This window comes from Patiria miniata, unplaced genomic scaffold (genome assembly GCF_015706575.1).
Source record: "Patiria miniata isolate m_02_andy unplaced genomic scaffold, ASM1570657v1 HiC_scaffold_16, whole genome shotgun sequence".
Classification (NCBI taxonomy): Eukaryota; Metazoa; Echinodermata; class Asteroidea; order Valvatida; family Asterinidae; genus Patiria; species Patiria miniata.
Window position 1 is genome coordinate 7,974,441 of NW_024037054.1, and position 22,876 is coordinate 7,997,316.

The following is a 22,876-nucleotide window of genomic DNA, read 5'->3' on the forward strand; positions in this document are numbered from 1 at the left end:
TTGTTGCAGGTGCGGGTTTTTTTCTTCATCTTCTTCTTTTTAGCTAAAAAAGTTGGCACCTCACTGGTACCACACTATCCGATCGCATGCAAAGTGTATTATAAAACACGTTGCATTGGGAACCAGTGAAATGTGATCCCTGCTGCAGTATCCGGAAATTATGTTGTTTTTGAAACTTCGGCATTGTCTCTGTTCGGCTTCAACATGGTTTAGAAAGCAGGGACACTGGCTCAATATTGGTCCAACCTCTGCTTCAAGAACATCAAATCATTTAATAGGACAATGGGAAGCCAAAGTGTATCGAATATTTTCATTTGATATTATAAGCTTCTCAATGATTCTAATTCTGGGGACAGAGCCAAAACCGGTAACGAGACCGGAGTTTGGAGGAACGCTCTTATATATCACATTCACACTCAACAGTCTACACGGAGCGGATACGATCATTATCAGCAATCATCAACATCCGGGGCCCTGGGCAACATTGAGTCCAAGTGCCTTCTGTTCCGATATGCGAAGCGTTTCTCTGTACCTTGCATTCATACAGGCTATAGAAAGGCCCCAGGTTGATCAAAATGGAAATTGAGTGCTACTGGGAGCAGGGGCGGGGCCAAAAAAGAAGAGATTGCAAATCGGAAATCTGATGCATTCGGCGACTTTCAAGCTTGAATGCGTAAAGCATATTGGATCGATCCTGTCACTGTATAGCTGCATGTAACATGTAATGCTTACAAAAGCCGGTTACTGGCGTCAACCTCGAAGATTTTGTTTACATAGGTTGACATGACTTTGTTATTGCAGTTTTCGCATTTCATATCCTTAGCTCTTGAAATATATTTACGAAGATATTAAGCAGGTATTTAAGGAGACAAACGAGCCTTTAAATATCTCTAATTATCTGCCTTTCTTTTTCGAATCTCTCTTTGCATAGCAATCATATACTGAAAAGATTGACTTTTGTTGGAATGGAATAGATGTGCTTTGAACAGATATTTTATCAGATAACTACGAAGGTATTTATGAACTGGAAGAAGCCTTTGAATGTTTTCTTCTTCCCTGACTTATCTTGTTCGAACCATTTCCATAAATGTGTTGTTTTGAAGGAGGAATTATATCGATATTGACTTCCATCAGAATCGAAAAGATAATCCTTTGATTAGATATTTGCAAAGACATCTGCGAAGGTATTTAACGAAACGTTTACATATTTCTTCTTCCTTGATGGTCTTTGGCGTTTATTTCCGTAGATATTTATTCTGAAGGAGAGACTCCAGGATTTACTTCTATGGATTAGCTTCTATTTGACGTTTCTACTTCGTTTGTTATTTTTTGAGTATTTTCCATAAATAATGTGTTCTGACTTCTTAAGATTGGCTTTCATCATAATGCGTTTGATTTAATTCCTTTTTTTCAAAGACTTTGTATATTGCTAATGCACCGTACGAAATTCCAGTGTTTGTAAAAGAGTAACCCGGGTTTGGGTTAATCTTCGTTTTCAAGAGTTTGTCACGAAGAGACGTAATTTATGTTCAATCTGCAGCATCCCCCACAACGCTGCCTCGACCAGACTATAGTGTAACACGCACTAATCAAAGTTGACGCACTTCGTCCAATGCAACTAACTGGATTCTTTTTGCCAGCGAATGTCCCCTATTCAATAATCCCTAACCAGGCTCGAGTTAACTGCACTTGAGTCGACAGTCATCAATGAACGATGTGCTCTCCCGTTACTAAGAACACAGACTCCAAGATTTTTTTTCTTCATCTTCTAATTTGCCTAACATAAGACGGGACTGCACGCACGTATGCAGGGAGAACCTGGCACAGCGCTCACTTTAAACCATGCCAGTTCGACCAGCGTATGGAGAAAGAACGCTGCAATATTAAAGCGTAAGTGATTACGTGACGTGGTTTCATCAGCGGAAGGTACGTGCCTTGAATGTTAGTTCTGTCTACCAAGCGAATAAAAACAAACTGTAGCGGTAGAGCGATCCGTCGTTAGTTTAGTGTAACACTAACAACCACCCTCGCGCTGTGAACTATGTACTATGTGAGTTTAAGCCTGCAGATATTTGTCCCGAGTCTACGGCCTCTTCGCAGGAAAATTACAGTACATGATAGTGTTTATCTGGTTCATGTTTTGATATCGCGATGAGGCGTGCCGTGACTATCAAGGTACGTGGGTGTTACTTTATAGTTAGGGGAAACGGAGGGACACACAAGCGGCTGAAAATAGGACAAAGGGTTGTTTGCGTTGCTTACGATGACTAGCAACTACTCTAATCTCAGTTCCGGAGTTGCGGACTCCCTTCTCCTCCGAGCAGTTGTCCCGAGGATGAATAGCCTTCTGAAATTAAAAGGAGAAAGGTCTCAATGCGACTATGAGAGCAAACTCTCCTTCGGGTCTGCGTGTGTAAACGTTGATGCGCTCGCTACTGATTTGGGTATCTCTAACATGCAAGCACTCTGTCCCATTGATAACTGCAAACGCAATCCTGAAAGTACACGCTGGATATTTCCCCTGAGATCCGCGGAGAATTATTTCGACAAAAAGGGAAGGTGGATGGAGAGTTGGGATGATTGAGTCAAGCTGGTCAAAGGTCACAGAACCATTCGGTGAATGCCCCAGGTTAAGTAATCGTTCCGATTCAACATGTGATTTCTGCGATACCCAAACTCGTCCCTAGTGCTTACTTTATTTCTAATCTCGTTTCCAGTAGTAAGCCCTGATAGGAAACTGTCTTCCTAATTCTCCCTAATACATCCTAATTCGATACCGCAATTTGCTAGTAATGGATTTTTATCCTGTACTTGGTGTTGTTATTTCCAACGTGCATTACATTTACGCGTTTTCACGATCATTGTAATTATAACGTCGGAGCCTTTCAAAAACACTCCTTTCCTTTCCGATTTGCTCATATTAATATGAAATGTGATTGGAGGGATAAGATTGTAACATTTTAACTTACGGCGCGACGAATTGATTCTGTTTTTTACCCCAGACACCGCATACAAAAACAAACGCTAATGTAACGCACAGGCAGGCACCAAACTATTCCTCATTTGCATACGTGTTCAAAAATGTTGCACATGCAAATGATCCAATAGCAGGGTGAGAAAGCAGGTAGTGGTGGGCGCGTACTGCTCGACACCATAGGGACGAGATTGTGCGATACCTTTTTTGGTGTTTGAACTTCTTGGTAAGCCTTTAAACGAGCGAAAGTACTCAAACGGTAGTATGGTACATTAGTGAAGAAATTACGAACACGAGTAAAACAATAGCCCCTATCCAGCTAGTGAATTTCAGTGTTAATTTTCCTTTGGTTTCAAAATGTGTCACAAAAGTATTATTAAATGAGGATTACATTCAATCGTTTGTAGAACAGACGTCTGTGATTGTCTTTCGTCTCTATTAAAGGTTTGTTATTAAAGTAAGGGTGTTTTAATGCGCTAGAGTACCTAGAAATAGAAAAAAATCACAAATGGAAAATCACGAACGAATGTCGGTTGCGCGAAATACTGTTCAATAATAACGATAAACTGACAACTCAAGAGAAGTGCGCCTCCAATTTTAATCACGTGCCCGTCGAAATATATTAAAGTGGCGTTTTCCTGTGAGAATTCTTTGCCTCAAGCTTAAAGTTCACATGTTATTCACACATAGTATCGCTTATTTTGACGTTGAACCGTGGACAGAAATATTCATGTGTAACTTAATAATGACTTGATCATTCAAGTCATTGCAATCTCCCTCAAAAAAAGAAGAACTATAACACTGATGGCAATCATTTTTCAACCTCGACGGACGCTAATTACTCAATTTATCAGTCTGTCCTTGGGAACTACGGACACTGAAAACCCAGAAATGCTTCCCAGTAAACACCAGAGCCTTCAGTGTCAGTTATCAGAATTCTGTAACATAACTTTGGCCCCAGGGTTCACACTGATGGTAGTTTAGCTGACGCGAACTTTAATTTTTCAATTTAATGAGAGCATTGATGTAAAACGACGGTGATTTAACACCAAGTGGAGTGAGCCACAATATTGACTCTGACATTAGCCACCCTACTTCAAGAGTGCGAACCACTGCCCTGAGTTTGCATTGGTATGCTCTGCAAGCACGTGGGACTTGCCTTGACTCATGATTATTTCAACGGCCAAAGAAAAAACTCGGTCAGTATTTTTTGCAGGACACTGGACCGCAAATTGTTGGAGACTTCCTTGATGATCCGTGTTATTTTCACGGTCGGTTTGGTTTTACGGGACTTGTTTCCCAAGTGGGGTAGTCAGAGAGGTCTCGGAGAAAAATTCTGCTTGCATACTGGAGTCCACCCTATTTGTTGTTTTTTCTCACTCGGAAGTACGAGGCGTTTGTTCGAAATCAATATGTAAACCTAATAACCAACACATATCTGTGGTGCTGCCGGTAGAAAGCTGTTGAAGGCAGTGCCATTTTGCTCGTCCAGATCACAAATCACTGCTATAAATTTGCTACCCTATGGCAAGGCGTTTTATCTATTGAGTCAATCTGGATTCGAGAATAAAATTAGAAGTAAAGCTCCTTTTTGTATAAAATTTAAGTCAGTATAGGGGATTCAGAGGGGGGTGGGGTTACACCCCCCTCCCCCGTTCAGCTGCTATATGTTATGATACTAGTAGAATGGGCAAAAATAATGGAAGGAATGCTAAAAAGTTCCTAAATTTATAAGACTTAACACCCACCTTTATATCACCCCCCCCCCCCTTTCCTGAAAGGTAGATCAACCCCTGGAAATGCTTTGATAGCGCCCTTGAACAAAGATGTTGACTAATTTGGAAACCACCAACATAGGGTCCGGTAGTTCAGTTGGTAGAGCACCAGTGCGCTAATCCGAAGGTTGCAGGTTTCAACCCCGCTCCAGTCAATTTCGTTGTTCAACTTTCTAATTATTACTCACAAACACATCGTCAGTTTCCGTTTGTCGACCCGATCACCGTTTTAAAATGGTCGGAATTGGGTGATGGTGTAACCGGAATTGCCAAAAAAAAATTTAAAAAAATAACAATTTTACGGAAGTGGTGATTGAGGAATGCCTAATACACACAAAGCATGATGACGTCATCACCGAAAGGACGCCCTCTAGCGGCACATCGAATAAGTCTAACTTCCTTGAATTTGAAATTCATTCGTCAATTTTCTTTTATTGAAATTGCTCCTATTTTTTCTTTGGACAACCGTAAGTGACTTTGCAAGGATTCAGAATCATGACGTCATCAGACCGGATGTTATTGTAGGGAGAATTTGAAACTGATCAATTTTTGTCTTTTTAAAACTAAATTCACACTTTAATCCGTATCCAGGGGCGATGTTAGGGGCACAAAAAAAATGATATCAGGTACAATTTTTACCTAGGGCTTCATAATGCTGTGACATCCTCAAACCGGAAGTTAGGTGTTATCAGTACACACACTTATACATTCATTGTAAATTGTATATTTTTAGACGTTCTTTTCACTTCATGATATGTGTCCCCTCTGAAGTAAATCAGTATGTTTGCTCGGTTTTAACTGATGACGTAATCAAATCGATAACGTGTACGTGTAAACAAAATGTTTACTGAAATTTACCAAACACAGAAGGGCGCTTTTCTTTATCAAATTAAAACAAATTGTTCCATCAGAAAAGGCTGCATTCCTTGATTCTTTCTTCTGTTCTGACATAAAGCAATATTCACAACTTAACTGGGAATATCAAATGAAATAGTTGTCTGCCCAATCCCCCTGCGTTTGTAACTCAGCAAACGCGAATCTCCAGTTTGCTTTGATTCTGGTATGAAATACCGACGTTAACAACTTTCAATAATAATACCAAAAAAATGACCTTAAAATATGTTGTTGGCAGTGCCTTTACCATCTAATTTTCAAATTAATCGTTCAGAAGCATATTACACGCCAATTTAAACCACCATAAAAATGCCATGCACTTTACAGCACGGCATGAGGATTAGTTGCCTGTACTCTCGGTCAATTTGCAATATGATAAATAGAGACATGCATCTTATAACACATGTGAATCTAGTTAATGCAGTTAGTAATGTGTCGCAAGGTCATATGGGTATGAAGTAATTGGCCTTTTTGCATTAGTACGCGAAAGTGCATAGCGTTTTTGCCAGTGAGAAAGCTTTGTACGTATTAGATCCTCCACTGACGAAGCTTTTTTTGGCGCCAACGCAAGTTAATCCAAATAAAGCGCTATCCGAAATGTCATTCCTGGTATACAGTTGCTGACGATTTACAGCTCTATGGGTTTGCAGTTATCTCAAGCAATATCAGCGCATTCTTTGGCCATTCTCATCGGGTTCCTATGCGATTTTTTTTCTCCCGTGGCTTTGGATCGGATACCGGTTACTGCCTGGAATTATCGAGCTGTATCACATTTTCAATTTTCGGCAATAATTGCCGTAGCTTGGGTTTCCAACGGCACGCCGTATAAGGCTCACTGAGAGATTTATGTCTGGGTTAGTATCGTTATTTTGGTTCATCTGCAAAACGAATGCTGATCCGGTCAGCTTGAAATATATTCACATAAACGGGTGTTTAAAAAACAATGATTTGAAAACCGTTTTCTTTCAGAATTGAAAAAAAAAGAAGAAAACAGTTACTGTTTAGAATCTTTATGGTATTTTGTTGTGTAATTTGAATTTAAAGTAAGACCAAGTTTTTCCGACCATAATAGTGTTTCCTTTTTGTGTTGTGTGTGGAACTGAGAAGACTCGGCTAACTTGTCATTCTCTTGAAGATGAACAGAGCGCACTGCTCGAAAGGTCGAGCAAACCGTTTCTTCGTGGATTTTTTAACAACTCTCAAAACATATAATTATGTTTACATAGTGGGACCGCAAAATGATGAACTCGTTAATTCGCATCTGAATAAGAATGAACTTTTGTGAGGAAACGAAAGTGTAACAAAAATTGTAAGATAAATAGACAACTCTTAGCGCAAACACCTGAATCTGTTGATTTTCACCAGAAAAAGGAATAAGCTTTTGTTATCATGAAAATTATCAAAACAGTTCGTAAGCACGTATTTCCTTTGTTAAGAAATTGTAAACAATTTCGATATCTTCTCGGTAAAGGGTGTATCATGAACAAAATGCATGATGTATCAATTAAGATACACCTGTTTGGAAGAACTGTCCGTACTAATGTAATATTTGCGTTCTTGCGGGTACATCCAGCATTGTGTACTTGGAAGGCTCTGTCACAGACAACAATTTGGCGAAAATTGATGAGCTGCACGCCGCATAGCAACCATTATTGAGGTGCTGGTGTCAGACTTTATTATTGAATCACAGACAACGTAAGCAAAGGCTCCTTGCGTTTAATATAGGAGCAGGATGCGCATCTTGAAATGAGTGTCTCATGTACCACATTTGATGTGCGCTATAATGTTTTATCACAGCCTCGGGTTTTTTTTGTGGTTACATTGGAGGTTCCTTTTTATTTCTGTGGTTCTGATATATTTTTGGACTCTGGAGTAGGGTCGGTCGGTTGAAAAAAATATGACAACTCGGAAGAGGAAAAGCTGCAGTTGCATGCGTATAGATGGCTAAATTAAATGATGCCAAGTGCGTATTGTCTGTTGTTTTGTTTATTGCATTGAGCTTGTCATGAGTTTACTGAAAAAAAATTAATAAAACCATATTTGGCAATATTTACCTGGCTTACATTTTATCTGCACCAAGCAGCTCACTAACGCTTTGGCTGTAGTGGCAGCTGTGACATACTAGTAAAGGTATACTATAGACACCTAATTCAAAGAGAGGCAACATCCTCATCTCCTGGGAGTCCACTGGTTGCTATGCAACGTACTTCGCTTAAACATCTGGTATTCGTTTTTAAGTAGCTTTTCAAGTAACACATAGCTTGGGCCAAGTTCGGGCAAGGACCATTAGTCGACTAGTGGTTGATTTGTGACGTACCTTACGCCTGCGCACTAAAGCAACGTGCGAACGTCTCTAGTCAAACGCTGGTCAAAATGTCATCGCAAAACTTCTGAATCCTGGCTCTCTGCTAGCGTTATGAATGCGCGCGGCTATTGGTTACCAGCGAAGCAACCAACCCCAGTAGGCTGGTTCCAAATAGTCGACTAGCGTAGTCAACCACCGTCGACTAGACAGAGTTCGGGCAAACGTTAGTTAACCATTGGTCAACAATAGTCCTTGCGCGAACTTGGCCTTGGTTGCCTGAACTGTAGACATATATTCATTTTGTTTTCATTTGTTAATTTTTTTGGTTGAAAGGGTTCCAGACAGTACTGGCGGTAACAAAAAAAGGTGTTTCAGGCGGTAGTTCAAAATATGGTCGGTTGGATATGAGAACAAAAGAAATAAAAAGGGATGCCTGTTGCTATTTTTAGATTGTGATTCCGCAATTTTTCAGCTATGTTATCTTTTTTTTCTTCAACTTTTGAATCAATCTTGAATTTCTGCGTTTCCACTTAAATTCTTACAATCCCAGATTTATTTGTTTTATCGGGTTTTCCTCTCAAAGAAAAAAATCCTGTGGAGCAGTAGATGATCCGTTTGGAAGCTGTTGTCTCCCAGGGAGGCGGATTGGGGTGGGTACGGTCAACAGAAAAACTGCCGTAAGCATCACAAGTCATAAATCTTAATTTAAGCTAAAGATATGAATAAACAGCTTGGATTTATCGTGTCGTTAATCAATCACTTTGAGAGGGCTGCCGGCCTTTGCCGTAATAAATTCTGCTTAACAAGGATTTCGACTGGTCGGTCATGGCCTGCGCATAAGGAGACAGTGAAACCTTTGCTCTTTTGCCGAAAGAGAAATTATTTTCATTCGGAAGTACGGGGATCTTTTGTTTACCCTTTTGAAAATGAAAATAAAGAGTGGCCCTGCATCTTGGTATGTTTTAAAATGGACAAATTTTCTGATCAGCAATTTCTCTAATGGTTCCGCCATGCACCAGTTTACTATAGGCTATTGGAAGTATGCTGTGGAGTGTATGTTGCTTAGCATTGTGGGACGGTTTGCACCAACCAATGGGGATTTTTGTGTAACGCAGTCTATCCCATGATGCAACGTAAATGTTCTCTGCAAAATGGACGTTGTCATATACTTCAGTTAAGTGCTTTTGTACCTGTTTTTCACTGTCTCGTGTTGGTTAAGATACACATTTTTAATCATTATAGAACCTAATTGCATTACCCTTTACAAACCAAACATTTGTCAGAAAACGACAAAGAAGCGCCCAAAACTGTCATCTTTGTTTTTGGTCACGGAGTTGGTAGCTTTAGAACGTGATGCGCATCATAAACCTATTAGTCCCTGAGAAAACAACAGCAACTCAAATATGAAAGGCCAAGCTTATGTCACTAGTCTGAAGCCATACTTGCTTTTCATATGTTTTTCAAACATATTATTGGTGAATATTTTTGATTAGCAGGGGTTTCGTTAATAATGATGGGATATTCTGTTATTTTATAAATAGTAAATACATGGAAATGGTGTTTGTATGCCTATTTGAGATATTCTATCGGTAGAATTCACGTCAGATACTTTGGGGAACTCCCGATCTTCATTCCACCTGTTATACTTCCTGGCCACACTTCTGACCGTGCCGCTATCTGTTTGTTGTTTGCAGTCGTAAGATTAGTATGAATAAGGGGTAGCCTAACCTTTCCTGTTCCTCTTACCGGCCACTTCGGGGTGTTTTTGTTAATGGGACGCCAGCGCAGAAATCGTCGAGATTTCCTGGTTTTGTTTTTTGTTGATTTCTTTTCTTTTCCACTTACACTGGCCTCAGTTCTTGAGTTTTCGGCCATTGGGGACAACCCCCAGGCCACGGTGCCGGGAACACGGCAGTTGCATACCGCTCAGTTCCCGGAGGGGGTGCCGAATAGGTCGAGTACCCGAGCAAACTACTCCCCGGATAACCATAAAAATCAACAGCCAAATGTAACAAATTGCTTGTGTTTCGGTCAGCGAGGGATTTCGACGCGCTCCGGCACGTGACTCCCGTAACGAAATTTGGCGGGAATTAAGAGTCAATTTTGCCGCGCTAACTTGGGCGGCTGGAAACCCCCGCGGGGGGGGGGGGGGGCGGCGCTTCAACTGTGATAGTTGTGGTGGTGGTTAAGAAAATGCGCCCCTGGACGCAGAATGTAATTGGCGTGCTGAATTTGTCACCGAAATGAGTTTGTTTTCGTTAAGTAGAGGTTGAATACACATCCTGAGTGCGCATGCGCCGAGCCTCGATTGAATTCAACTGGCGTCTTATTAGAAATTGCACCCCTTGACGCGAATAGCCCCATGCTCACTTTGTATCCGTGATGAATTTGTTTGGTGGAGATTGAATAAGTCTGCTTAAAGAGAATACTTCAAATGAAGGAAATCGTAAGTTCAATCGTCCTGAGTGCGCATGCGCCGATCGTAGGCTTAGGCCCTATATGAATTCACATATAGGGTCAATAATAACAACCCAAAAAAATGCATCGCTGGACAGAATTTTTTCGCATTGCCCCGCGCTGAATTTGTTCTCCAGATCAGCTTGCATCCGGGTACGTGTTCTAACGTAGGATACCTCAAAGGAAGAAGAGTATGTCCAATTATCATGAGTGCGCATGCGCCAGGCTGTATTTGTTATTCATCAACGCTCCTCAGTGTTAAGTGTAAACTCGGACGCCATGAAACATATCGCTTCTTCGAAGTCTTAAATTAAAGTACATGTATAGGCCGATATATTGCTCTTTGCTTAACCAGCATGCATTATATGAATAAGGATTATAGTAATGAATACAGACATTTGATCAGTGTTGAGGTTTTGGTTTTACACATCTTTGAGTTCACAAGGGCAACAAATAGTATTATCTTACAGAGCAATCACTTGTGCACACTTTTTGTAACCCGCATGCGCAGTACTGGTGTATCATGGGTAGGGCCTAAAGGTCCCGGATATTATTACAATACATTTCCTGAAGGCCGGCCATGTTTCTCCATTTCAGACAAAAAGAAAGCCAACTGTTATTCAGGCTTTAGTAATACGAACCGTGGTATACAAGACCTGCGCTGGAGTAATGTTACCATTTTTGGGTTCGTGTTGCTGTTACTCATTACTCTATGCACTTTTTTAGGGCAATGTATTTTTGTTTCTATAAGTAGTACTGAGTGATGCATCTGGGTCGTGGTTTTTAGAAGTCTGAAATCAATATCGAGGTATAGGGGCCGCCAAATTGATGTATTCTCGTGGGAGTAACTTGTGTCAACTAGGCTAACCGATTTGCAATTAAACATGCTGCGTTTGGTTAAAAGTGTAACTTGTAAAAAAGGAGGGCATTTGTATTAAGGGACTCGCTCAATCAATAAATCAACACCTTTCCATACACTACGTTTTACAAGTTGACTTAAAACCATCTCTGCTTGAAATTCGTTTTTTTCAAAGTGGCACCATCAATCCCAAAGCGGGACAAAAATGACACTAATTTCCAGCCTTGTCGGTGCAATAAAACGCACTTGCCGGTCGTTACGAACGTAAACAACACCGTTTATATGCATGGAAAAGCGTCAATGATATTTGCTCTTTTTGAAATGACCGATATTGGACACCGTGTAAATGTCACTGAAACAATAATTGCCACTATAAACCTTGCAATGATGCGAGTTGTTCACTTCTTGACCTAACTAGCCAGTGTTGTCCCTCTCCCCGTTGTCATTGATCCCTCACGTTTTGCTCCCGTTTTCTGTTTTATTGGGTCAAAAGATAGTCACTGACGCAGATGAAATTGTGAACTATTTGTCATCCCTATTTTCCCGCCTTCGTCTGTATGGTGTCAGATATGAGTTGTGGATATGTTGGATGTTTAATGTATACATTTACAGGGTTAGGGCGATGTTTCTTTTGCTGAGCTGCAAAAGACACAGCTTCATGTATTACTGCTAAACTTCCGTTGGTGCTTCCATCTCTGCCTCTGATAATACACGGTACCTCCACTATCATTTAAATTATACTTTTAAACCAATATCAAAATATCCAAATATCGAATTGATCTTGTCAAATGTTCGGTTTGAAATCATCGCTGGTTCAGCTTTTTCGCGGATTAAAATTGCCAGCTGAAAGCAAACTGTATCTTTGCTGATTGGGTGAAATTCCCTTGTTAAATCAACTACCAAGTCCATCACCTATCTGGGGGCAGCGGCCGTCTGTTATTGTTAGGGTTGCCATAGAACTCGCGTTCGGAGGAGGAGTTCTCCGCGCGAAGCTTTCCCCTCGATCAAGCAATCAGCGCAAACCCTGGTAGCTATCTTTCTAATCAAATAGCCTCCTGGTGAACCTGGAAGCGAACAATGCCCAAAACCCACGCCATAACTCTTCTGTTGCACACTAGCAATTAAGAGCTATCGTTTTTATGCGAGCGTATGTCTCTTTTGAGAGATTTTCAAGCTTTTTGTTTTTTGCTGTTAAGACCAGTGGAATTAAGGATGATTTTTCCCCAGACTTTTTTTTTACCGTGCGATAATCCCGCTCTGTCAAAACCGGTTAGATTGGCAAGTGTCTAGTGCAGGGGCAAGCAAATCTCGCAGTGCGCCATTAGCAGACGTTTGTGGATTTTTGGCGCCAAAAGCTTACAGACTGGGCTATAATAGTATGTTGTCCCGCAGTTTCATTTGCTACTTTTCCATATTAGGCAGTGCAAACACCATCATTAAATGATGCAAATGTCTGCCAAAATACAGAATATGCCATTTTGTGGTTCAAAGTAGACGTGTTCCAAGGTTACGCCGTGTCCGAATGACTTGCTGGAAATTACGCACGCGCCTATGGAAAGCGGCTGCGGCCACCTCCTTTAGACCCATGTGTTATAGCAAGCCATAGCGGATCACTTAGGGTGCGGCCTTATTTTCAAATAAACTAGACAAAACAGCGGCCTCATTCAACAAAAATATGGCATTTACAGACTGACAACGTCTTTAAATTGCTCGGAATAAATTGTATATAGGATCCCCGGTATTGCCTTTAGAATTATGAGGAATGAGACGCTGTCTTCGCGCTTGAAGATCTTTTGAAGAAGACACCCGCCGCAAATAGCCAGCACAGACTAGAGGTTGTTTTTATTAGGTCAGCATTCTTATTGTGCGCCTACACCGCGCACCAAAACGACACCAGACGTTTGTTATCCACGAGTTGTTCTCCAAATTGGCTGAGATATCGAGAAATGCATAAGCGGTTCAAGGTGTGTTGTGACTGGAGATCTATAAAAGCCAGCTAAGGGAAATCAAGCGGCCGTGATATGAGGTTACCACCGACCGTGTCCGAGGGAGAGCAAGACCGCCGAAGCCCCACGCCTCGAACGTGTCAAAACACGCTGCCAATAACCCCGTAGTTTTGAATTTCTTCGGCGCGTTTCCCCTGCCCGGAGCGGTTGCTTGTCCAAGTTATTGCTAAAAAAAATAGAACGGATATAATGACGACAAGGACACAAATTGTAAGAGAAGAATTCAAGCATTCGATTGTGTGATTCAATTTCCCGAGAAACATGGACGGAGGGTAAAAGCAGAGCAACAGCGAGTCCAGTTTCAATAAAATAAAATTAATGTTCTCATTCCAATCCATGTTTTATTCAAGATTTTGCAGGTACCTGATTATATTCAACCAAAGCTGCAGCTGCCAGCTCTGATATTCTGTGTGACATTTTTGTCTCGGATCATACCGAGCAGTCTACGAGCAAGGAATGAGCAGATTTCATACCACACCAGCAAAATATCTCTACTGACGTTGCATTTATTGGATGTTTTGGACATGAACAAGTTAAGAATCTGCAACTGAACAAAGTTTGCATGATTTAAACATGATGGATAAACTAAAAGGTAATGGAGATATTAATATTTTATTGTCCTTTCTTTTATGTGCTTTCAGAAAATGCATCAACAAGTGGACACTACGGCCAACGGGTAAAAACGCTAACCAAACTAATGTGATAAGAAGCGTAGCAAATTTGAAGCTCAAACGGATCTACGATTGAAAGAAATCAGGATATTGCTAAAGGCCCTTTTGGTGGCAAATGAGACGATTTTGACGGACGCCAGGGCGACAGAGGTGGCAAGAAAAACATTTTAAATTGCTCGGCAGGATTTGCATTGAAGGCTTGAACGGAGTATTAGAAGGTATGACGAGTCTAGCAACGAGTACATCCTACGAGCGGTTGATGAACTACTCGAGCGGAGGAGGCGTGTCAGTGATGGCAAACCCTGCAGGGGTAGACCTGTCGACAGAGGGCGCCCTTAACGCTTCGACAACGGAGAACCCTTTTGCTGATGGGGAGAATAGAATCTCGTTTTATGGGGTAAGATCTGTCATTTCCTGGATTCACTAAACTTCATTTCATTATATCCCTTTCGTAAAGATGGAACCCCCACAAGATGTTTTGCCAACTGCAGTCTTTTAACGAGCGAATGCAATTTGTTTTGTCTAAAATCCAATTTATGGAAGGTAGCAATCGACCCGGCAAAGTTGATTAGTGATTTTCCAAGAACGAACTAGTCTATAGAATTAAAGAAAGCAACTCGTTTGCAACGTCACCTCGGTTTCCTGCAGCGAATTTCCCTCTTGGGTCAGCAAAGACTTCAAAAACAGCTCTTAAATCATCCCCATATAAAATATCATCTCAAGCCATTAACCTCACCACGGGAATTCGCCTCTGATGAGACGCACATAAGATAAAAGATTACAGAACATGTACCTAAAAAGAGAACTGTAATTAGAGACTGCGAATGAAAAGGAAACCATATGGGGACTTAAAGCCTGGAGCCAGCCATGCACAATTAGAAAGTGGTGTGATTGTTCCTAAATCTATCATCTTTTCATTTTTGGGTATGTCCTCCAGGATCTTCAGCTGATTGTCTTGTGGGTATTGGTTGCGCTGACAGTCGTTGGGAACTCTACAGTGCTCCTGGCAGTTTTTGTCATCAGACACAAGAAGTCCAGACTGAATTTCTTTGTTGCTCATCTCGCCGCCGCAGGTCATTTTCTTACTTTATGTAAAATTGACGGAGATAGCAAAAACAAACGATTTGGCATTGCTTTTAGTCGCTGTTGTGCAGTATGTATCACCTTTAAATTTAAATTAACAGAGGTTAAAACTTTCACAAGGCCAGTCATAAGTCCAACACAATTCAATCATAAGTCAAGTAATAAGTACATAACAAGTCAATCACCAGTTGATCATGAGTCAGTCATAAGTCAAGTCACAAGTTAATCGCTAGCCAATCACTAGTACGTCACAAGGTAATCATAAGTCAAGTCACAAGTTAATCACAAGTCTACCTTAAGTCTATCATAAATCAATTACAATTCATGTCACATGCCAGTTACGAGACAATCACAAGATGTGACACTGGGTAAACAATGACAAATGAAAGCCCCTTGATATCTTGATTCACTTGAGTGTCATAGCTATTCGTTTGACCACGGACTGAAATCACTTGTAAGACACATTTCGTTTTCATCACCCTTTCGTGATTATGTTATTCAAAAACAATCACTCTAGCTCCTTTCCACTGAAAATGTTAATGATAATAATATTGGTCATGTTGCAAGACAATTAAAACCCCCTTAGTAGCCATGTTCCATCTCTGGGCTACTGTAAAGGCCATATTTTGTAAACTGCATTGTCTAATCTTTGCTCTAGTAATCGAATCGTATGTGTAAATTCCACAGATCTGTTGGTCGGCGTCATAAACGCTGGGTATGAGATCATATACAAATACATGGGAGAATTCTATGGAGGAACTGTGTTCTGCAAGATTATACGCTACTTACAGGTACAGTCATTCATTCCTGAAAATAATTAGATAAATCTGCAAGGCTTTACTACACAAACAATAATACAAAATCTTTTGCACAGGGTATTTGTTGCATAATTTGCTCTCTGTATGCCTCGTGAACCTAACAAAGATATGCGTAAAAAATCCTACACGAGCATTTGGTGAGTTTCTTTGGTTTAGTTTGATATGCTAAGTGTTGCAAGGAAAATCGTTTTATTTGTTTAACTACCGTCTGAATTTACTACTGTGTGACTTTTATTGTTTCAGATAAATTCTCTTTCCTTTTGTACCACAGGCGTACGTAATCAATGCCTCTTCGTTCCAACTTGTTGCACTAAGTTTGGACCGATTTTTCGCGATTGTGTTTCCGATGGACTTCTCCGGAAGTGGTATGTATTTCAAGTCAATCAACAACTTCAACAAGCCCCTTTACAAGGCGTCAAACCTTGCATTGTCAATCTTAAACTCAACCACGACCTCCAAGTTCGCAGCACTGTACAACCTTTATAGGCAACACCAAACCCAAAAGCGTACTGAAACGTCATTGTTAAGTTATCATAACGGGGAAAGAATGTTGCTCGCCAAAAAGCTGTCCTAGGTGTAATCATTTATTCACGGTGTCTTTTAACGCTTTTTAAATTGTAAACGTGAGTTAGACATATACTAACTGAGCAGATGTAAATTTGCCAAGTATTGCTTGTTGCTTTCAGTCTTTTACAACTTTTACATATGAATGTAATTGTCTAGATCACCAGATCGTCACAGGACAGCTCTATGAAGGCAATGCACAATTAAAATTCAAATGAAATTTAGTGACAGCTGTCCATAATAGCGTTGAGCAATTGGCCGATGTAACGACGCTGTTTTCTGGTGAAACGGTGGAAATATCACCTTTTATGATGTCAAGAAAAGGCAGGAACTAAGCACCTGTGGTCCAAAAGGACTCTTGACAAAAAAAAAGTAATTCGTCAATATGTGGGATTCATGTTTATGCTCCAAAATATCGTCACAACAGCGCCCCCATTCGATCAATTATGGCCCTATATTATTTAAACCTATTGCAGGCAAGCGAGCAAACCTAATGGCGGGCACAGCATGGATCGCCCCTTTCTTCGCCTCCATTCCATCAGCCATAGTCTTCGAAGCCAAGATGGACGGGTGGGGAACCACTCACTGTTACCCGCCACCGCTCCAGCCAGGCTCCTGGCAATATAAGGTATGGTACCCCAGCAACCCCTTATCCTCTCTGTAGTCATAAAACCGTATGATCATGTGGCCATATCAAGCCAATGACACGGCATCTGACTGGTGTACATAAATTCGCTGTATATACTTTCACCTCCATCCATGGGCGTCGCCAGAATTTTTTCTAGAGGGGGGCAAAGCACATTATTTCCCAAAAATCATTTCTTCAGCATATTTTCCATTTATAATTATTTTTTAGGACGGGCGGGGAGAATTTGCCGACCCCACCCCCATTGACACCCCTGCGGACGTCCATGATGTTAGATGTGGGTTACATTAACAGCAATATCACTCCGCACCTCTTTTTAAATTTCTTTGTCAAGCGCTCCCCCCCCCCCTTGCCCCCCCCCCCCCCTCGACGCCCATGCCTCCATCTTGGTAACTGTGGGTTTTATTTCGTTTGTGTGACAGGTGTACACTTTGTACGTTGTATCAGGATTCTTCTACATCCCTCTCATCGTTATTAGCACGTGTTATATTTTCATGGTGGTGTCAATTTGGAGGCGTAGCAAGTATATGATGGGCCAAAAACCGGACAAGGTGAAGGGAAAAGCAGGTAAGTCACGTTAGAAATATACTAGAAGTTACCTCTAGTTTTAAAATTCATTGTTGGTTTGTCTTGTTTCAACCACCGCAAGACGGCAATATTAAGCACCATAAAAGGACGCATCAATCGGCACAAGAGGTCGTTTTCAACCGTCACAAGAGGGCGGTTCAACCACAGACATATAAACACAACTAGAGGGCGTCTCAAGGCATCGTTTATACAGTGATAGTGGCTGGGGATTTGCTGCATCATTATGCAACAGAAACACCTTGCAGTTTGGGGGTATCTAAAGTCTGATTTAGAAATCAATTTATTCAAGTTCTATATTTATCCGTCTTGCAGCCTCCAAGGAGATGAAGCACAGAGCCAGCTCTAGAGGGCTCATTCCAAAAGCAAAGATCAAGACACTTAAGATGACAGTGTGTATTATCGTCGGTAAGTCAACCAAACAACTAACCCCAACCAAACCCATTCGTAAACTTACTCTTGTATCTTTACCATGCAGACCTTCAAATCTCATCTCCTGTTTCGAAGTTCTCCAAGGTGAAAAGTCTCTGAAACCTCGGAGTTTCCTCCTTTCTATATTAGGACTCAGAATACGTAACTTTTGATTTGTTTATGATTTCAGCGTTCATATTATGCTGGTGCCCTTTCTCCATCTTCTACACACTGGACGCGTTTCGTGTCATCGTCATTGACGAAGCTAATCTCAACACAGCGTTCCGTGCCTCGGCCTTCATTCAGAACCTACCGTACCTAAGCAGTGCCATCAACCCCTTCATCTATGGCTTGTTCAGCACCAACATTTGTCAGGAACTCAGGTAAAGAAATCTTTTCCGAGTTTCCTTTCTAACAATTTTTTTTCATTATTTTAAGCTATTTTTGTTCTAGTACATGAAGTGACAACAATGGTTCCTCAAACGTTCCAGCACTGTTACTGGAAAGCTGAGCAGACCTAGCGAGGGAAGTTTGTTGATAAAGAAATATTCAATTGCAGGGTTGGAGGTAAATCACATGGATTGGTTGTTCCAAGGGAAGCCTATGATATGAAACACAGACAGAAAACCAATCCAAGTGTTGGTCGGGTTGGGATTTCAATTTGGGTCACTGAGGTGGAAGGCAACTAACGTACCAAATTGAATATTCATGTGCAACAAAATGCGTTTCGAAGATAGTCTGCTATGAGCGGTAAACATTGACAGACATATAAAAGTCAGTTGGGTATCTTAAAAGGGCTTGGGAATTAGAATTTAAGCAAAAAGGGCCCCACCAAAAAATCTTGTCGCGCAGATAGCAGGCACATGTGCCCTGCAAAGCATTTAATTGAAAGAATCCAAAGAAATGTTTAATCAACTTTGGGGAGCTGTTTTCAGTGTTTTGTTGAACTTTTACCATTTAAAAACATATGCACAGAGCCGAACTGGTCATTACACTTTTTTGGGGTTACTCAGTATTTGCTAACAATGTAGATGTGATATGGACGTGCTTGTGTGTTGTTGTTTCATTGTCTGAGCATCTTCGTGTTTTAGGATCATCACTTTGATTTCATTTTTTGGTTTTTAGCGTCCATCGTTTTGTCTGATCGTGGTTCTGTTCCTTGTTTTCCGTGTGTGTTTCTCTCAGAGTGAACTGAAACAAAAACCAACCCTACTATTTCTACTTAATAAAACAAAAATCCAAGCAGACGATTTAGAGTCATCAATTGGATGGCGACGAAGCTGCGGTGTTGCAAGTCCTGGAGGCCTTCACGCTATGGGAGATCCACACTGCGGACTGACACCAACTTGACCGATATGTCGGAGGGAGCCAGCGGGACGCACCGCGGTCACAGCCGGCCCATGTACGTCTACACGCCCGCTCGGACCAGTAACAGCGACAACTCCAGGGAGATGCCCAACAGTGCGATGTGATGAGAAACCCGATTTAGTCGGTATTACATTTATCAATCTTTGCTTCGGTTATTTGGTTACATAGTCTGAGTTCGATTGATCGAAAACAAAAAACCGCTTTGTTCATTAATTAAGGCTGGCCATTCAGAAGGCTGCCTTTCCATTGTCGGCTTCATTTTGTATTTGATAATCGACTAATCGAAACTCATTACCGAATTAACCGATATAAACTCAACATCAGCTTAATGACGGTCACACCTACCACCCTGGTCACCTTGATAATGCGGCCAGCTACTCAAAGTGGCCACTGTGTGCAAGTCCCGTAGATAAGGTACTTACAGTGCAGTCGTGAATATTGAACTTTTTAAAGAGATAGTTTGGTAACAATTTTATACCAAACTGATAATCAATTTTCTGATTTTTATTTTTTTTTCCAATCGTAATTGATGTGAACAAGTAGCTGTTTTTTACGAAGAAGGCTTGTGGCCCCTCCCGAACCAAATCTGAGTTTGGGGTTTTTCACTTCGGAATGGGATTTTGTTTGACAGTCGAATCCAAGATACCCGTCATTGGGGCAATTTCTCTTGGTATAAATCATTTTTGCCCTATTCCCCCTGTGGCGGAATCCTCACAATTGTCATTTTAGCTTAAATCCTTGTTACTAGAAATCACGCTTTTACAGTGCAGTACAGCTAAGAACAAATCAAACAAACGCCACGTGAAATGCTTTTCCTTTTCGGCTGAAATGTTTGTTGCGCTGAATACGTTTCTAACCATGTGCAGGGCAGCACAGAATACCCGAAAGTGAGTGCTTTGAAAGCGCTGTTTTTATAGAAAATAAAATTGACGTATGTAGTGATAGGCACCCCAAAGTATTAACGTCTTCTCGTGTGCCTGCCAAAATTTCAGGTGATTTTTGTGAAACAACGACGAAAATTTCTACGTCTCTTGTAATGATGAAGAAATATTGAAGTCCAATTTAAACAAATTAAATTCATGAGAAACTAGTTGGTTACTATTCCACATAGTCTAGCGTAATAGTGATAGTGATACTAAATACTGTGAGTTTGCGTGATTGATGGTCAATTAAAAAATGTCATGTCGGGGAGTTAATTAAGTTAAGCAAATTAGATAAAACAATGATGTCACAACGTTTAACACTCGTTCGATCTACAATTGTTAATCTAATTTTTATTACTTCATAATTGTGCTAAATAATAACAATTTCCAGTGGTTAACATTTTTATACAGTGCTCTCTAAAATTCTATACAAATACACCATATTATATACATGTAACTTAACTCCCAAACAATATTTTTTCATAATATCAAAACTACTTACGGTAAAGCATTCAGCCGGCCGTTGTTTAAGCTGAGTTAGTCTTCGTATTGATATTAGATAATACTTCAGAAATCGGCATGGCTAACATTTTAACTAATTTACGTAAGTATTATTACAAATGAGATATTTATTTTATATTTTCGTAGATATTTTCGAATGTGTTAAAACTTTCGGGCAACTCATTTTGTACTGCATTATAGCACACATAATAAAAAAGAAAAACTAATCAGAATAGCATGAATATTTTTGATATTTTAGTCGTGACGTATGTCAGTCTTTGACATATAGTATCAGTTGCCAAGAAAACAATCGTAAACACTCAATGAAAGCCATCGTGAACATAAGAATTGAAATCTGTAGGAACATATTTCAAATGTTTGGCTTTTCCATTGCCACATTAGAATGTGCTGTACGTTTTCACATTCTCAAAAATCCAAATAAAGAAAATTAGAATTTTTGAAAGACTATATTATTATATACCGAGGCCACGTAGTATAAAACTATTACTACTTTTGATATTTACAATTTTATTTTGTTTCGGTTACAAACACAATATCATGGTTTCGCTCTATAAAGACTCGCTTTGCTTAATAACTCGAATGCCGAGGTTCGCTTAAAAGCAATAAACCCAGAAAGTTTGTTCCGCGGTGTCCGGTTCTAGACGGACGGTATTAATGTTTTTGTCCTCTTTATTTTTTACAGATTAAAATATTACTTGCATTATTTAGACTATTTTATTGTTAAATCTGTCAACAATGATGATTGGAGAAAAAACCTCATTGCAATGATTATATTTTCTTCATACTGGTAGTGTTTTTTTAATAATTAAGTATTATATACTTATAACGTAAGATATTATATACACTGGTGCACCATCAGTCCTCTGACTTTAAAAAGAGCCACAGTCCATAACTATTTTCGTGCAAATGAGGGCGCTGTTGACGAAATTTGCTGGCTACCTACAATATAATGTTCACTTCAATGAAGCTTTTTAGTAGCTTCACTTCAGTCTTAAAATTGAAAATTGTGGGGAAAAATTTTATAGGAAGATGTTAACTTATGTCAACAACCTAAGGTACATCGCTTTACTACACATCGTCACAGCGCCCTCAGTTGGCTTTCTATCGATATATGCAAATTTGTATTTGCATATCAATCTACCCACAAACCATTACTGTGCTCCGGTGTCATATGAAATTTTGACTCCTGTGAAATCTGGTCTCTTCTACCGTATATGGATTCTAACGCTCACACGTGACCTGTCAGTGTCCTAATTATGTTCACTAAGGCATGCGCAATAGAACCAAATGAGTCCGTATTTCATGTAGGCTCATTTTTACAGCTCACCGGATCTCTCCACTACCTTGCACAGTTTGGCTAGACATTTCTAATTTCGTTTGACAGAACTATTCGGTTTCTTCCAGGATTCCGTAATTTCTCATCAGAGGTTCCGGTGCTCTAAACCCGCGAGAGTTCGAGCAAAGTAATTTGCATATGACAAAAGTGACTACACAATCTACTTTTCGCCTTCTTCACGGTTGCACACCACACACATCCCGTAATATCCAGCTATCTAGCTTTGTCTGTTTTGTAAGTAATGGATGTAAAACCCAGGTCAGGTGGACAAGCTAAACAAAGGACAGAAAAAAAAAGTTTTGTTGATAATTGTTTGGTGATGGCTCACTTTTCACCATTGGAATTCGGAGACTGTACGTTCAGACTCATCAATCATAATTATATACCCGTGCAGCCTAATTTTATGACATTAATCTTAATATCTAAGACATAAATCCTACTTAATATGATGTGTTGTTTAAAAAAAATTCAAGGGCTGTGCGAAAGATTTATGTATTAGAGATTCATATATATTTATAAATTAATATGTACAGATGTATAAATACTTGACTATACAACCTGAAAGAGGGTACTAAATACACTATTAATACATTGATCGTGTTAATTATATTTGTCAATTGATATGTACAAGTTTAACTCTTAAAAATCCCTTTTGATTGTAACTGTGTGAATAGTAGAC

At 40.2% G+C, this 22,876-nt stretch overlaps 1 protein-coding gene across 3 annotated transcripts in view; it reads left to right on the forward strand.

Annotated features, from left to right (window-relative positions):
• Positions 1 to 19,539, forward strand: part of LOC119722864 (cardioacceleratory peptide receptor-like) — a 45,303-nt gene extending 25,764 nt beyond the window's left edge. For 2 of the 3 annotated variants that reach the window (XM_038193253.1, XM_038193254.1), the window contains exons 3-11: positions 13,912 to 14,338; positions 14,879 to 15,014; positions 15,712 to 15,815; positions 16,114 to 16,207; positions 16,883 to 17,034; positions 17,475 to 17,619; positions 17,953 to 18,045; positions 18,239 to 18,431; positions 19,295 to 19,539. In XM_038193253.1, the coding sequence (XP_038049181.1) occupies positions 14,162 to 14,338; positions 14,879 to 15,014; positions 15,712 to 15,815; positions 16,114 to 16,207; positions 16,883 to 17,034; positions 17,475 to 17,619; positions 17,953 to 18,045; positions 18,239 to 18,431; positions 19,295 to 19,520 (1,320 nt within the window). In that variant the 5' untranslated portion in view covers positions 13,912 to 14,161 and the 3' untranslated portion in view covers positions 19,521 to 19,539. Of the gene's footprint in view, positions 1 to 13,911; positions 14,339 to 14,878; positions 15,015 to 15,711; positions 15,816 to 16,113; positions 16,208 to 16,882; positions 17,035 to 17,474; positions 17,620 to 17,952; positions 18,046 to 18,238; positions 18,432 to 19,233 lie in introns of all 3 variants that reach the window. The other variant, XM_038193256.1, reaches the window with a different exon arrangement.
• Positions 19,540 to 22,876: the final 3,337 nt, after the last annotated feature.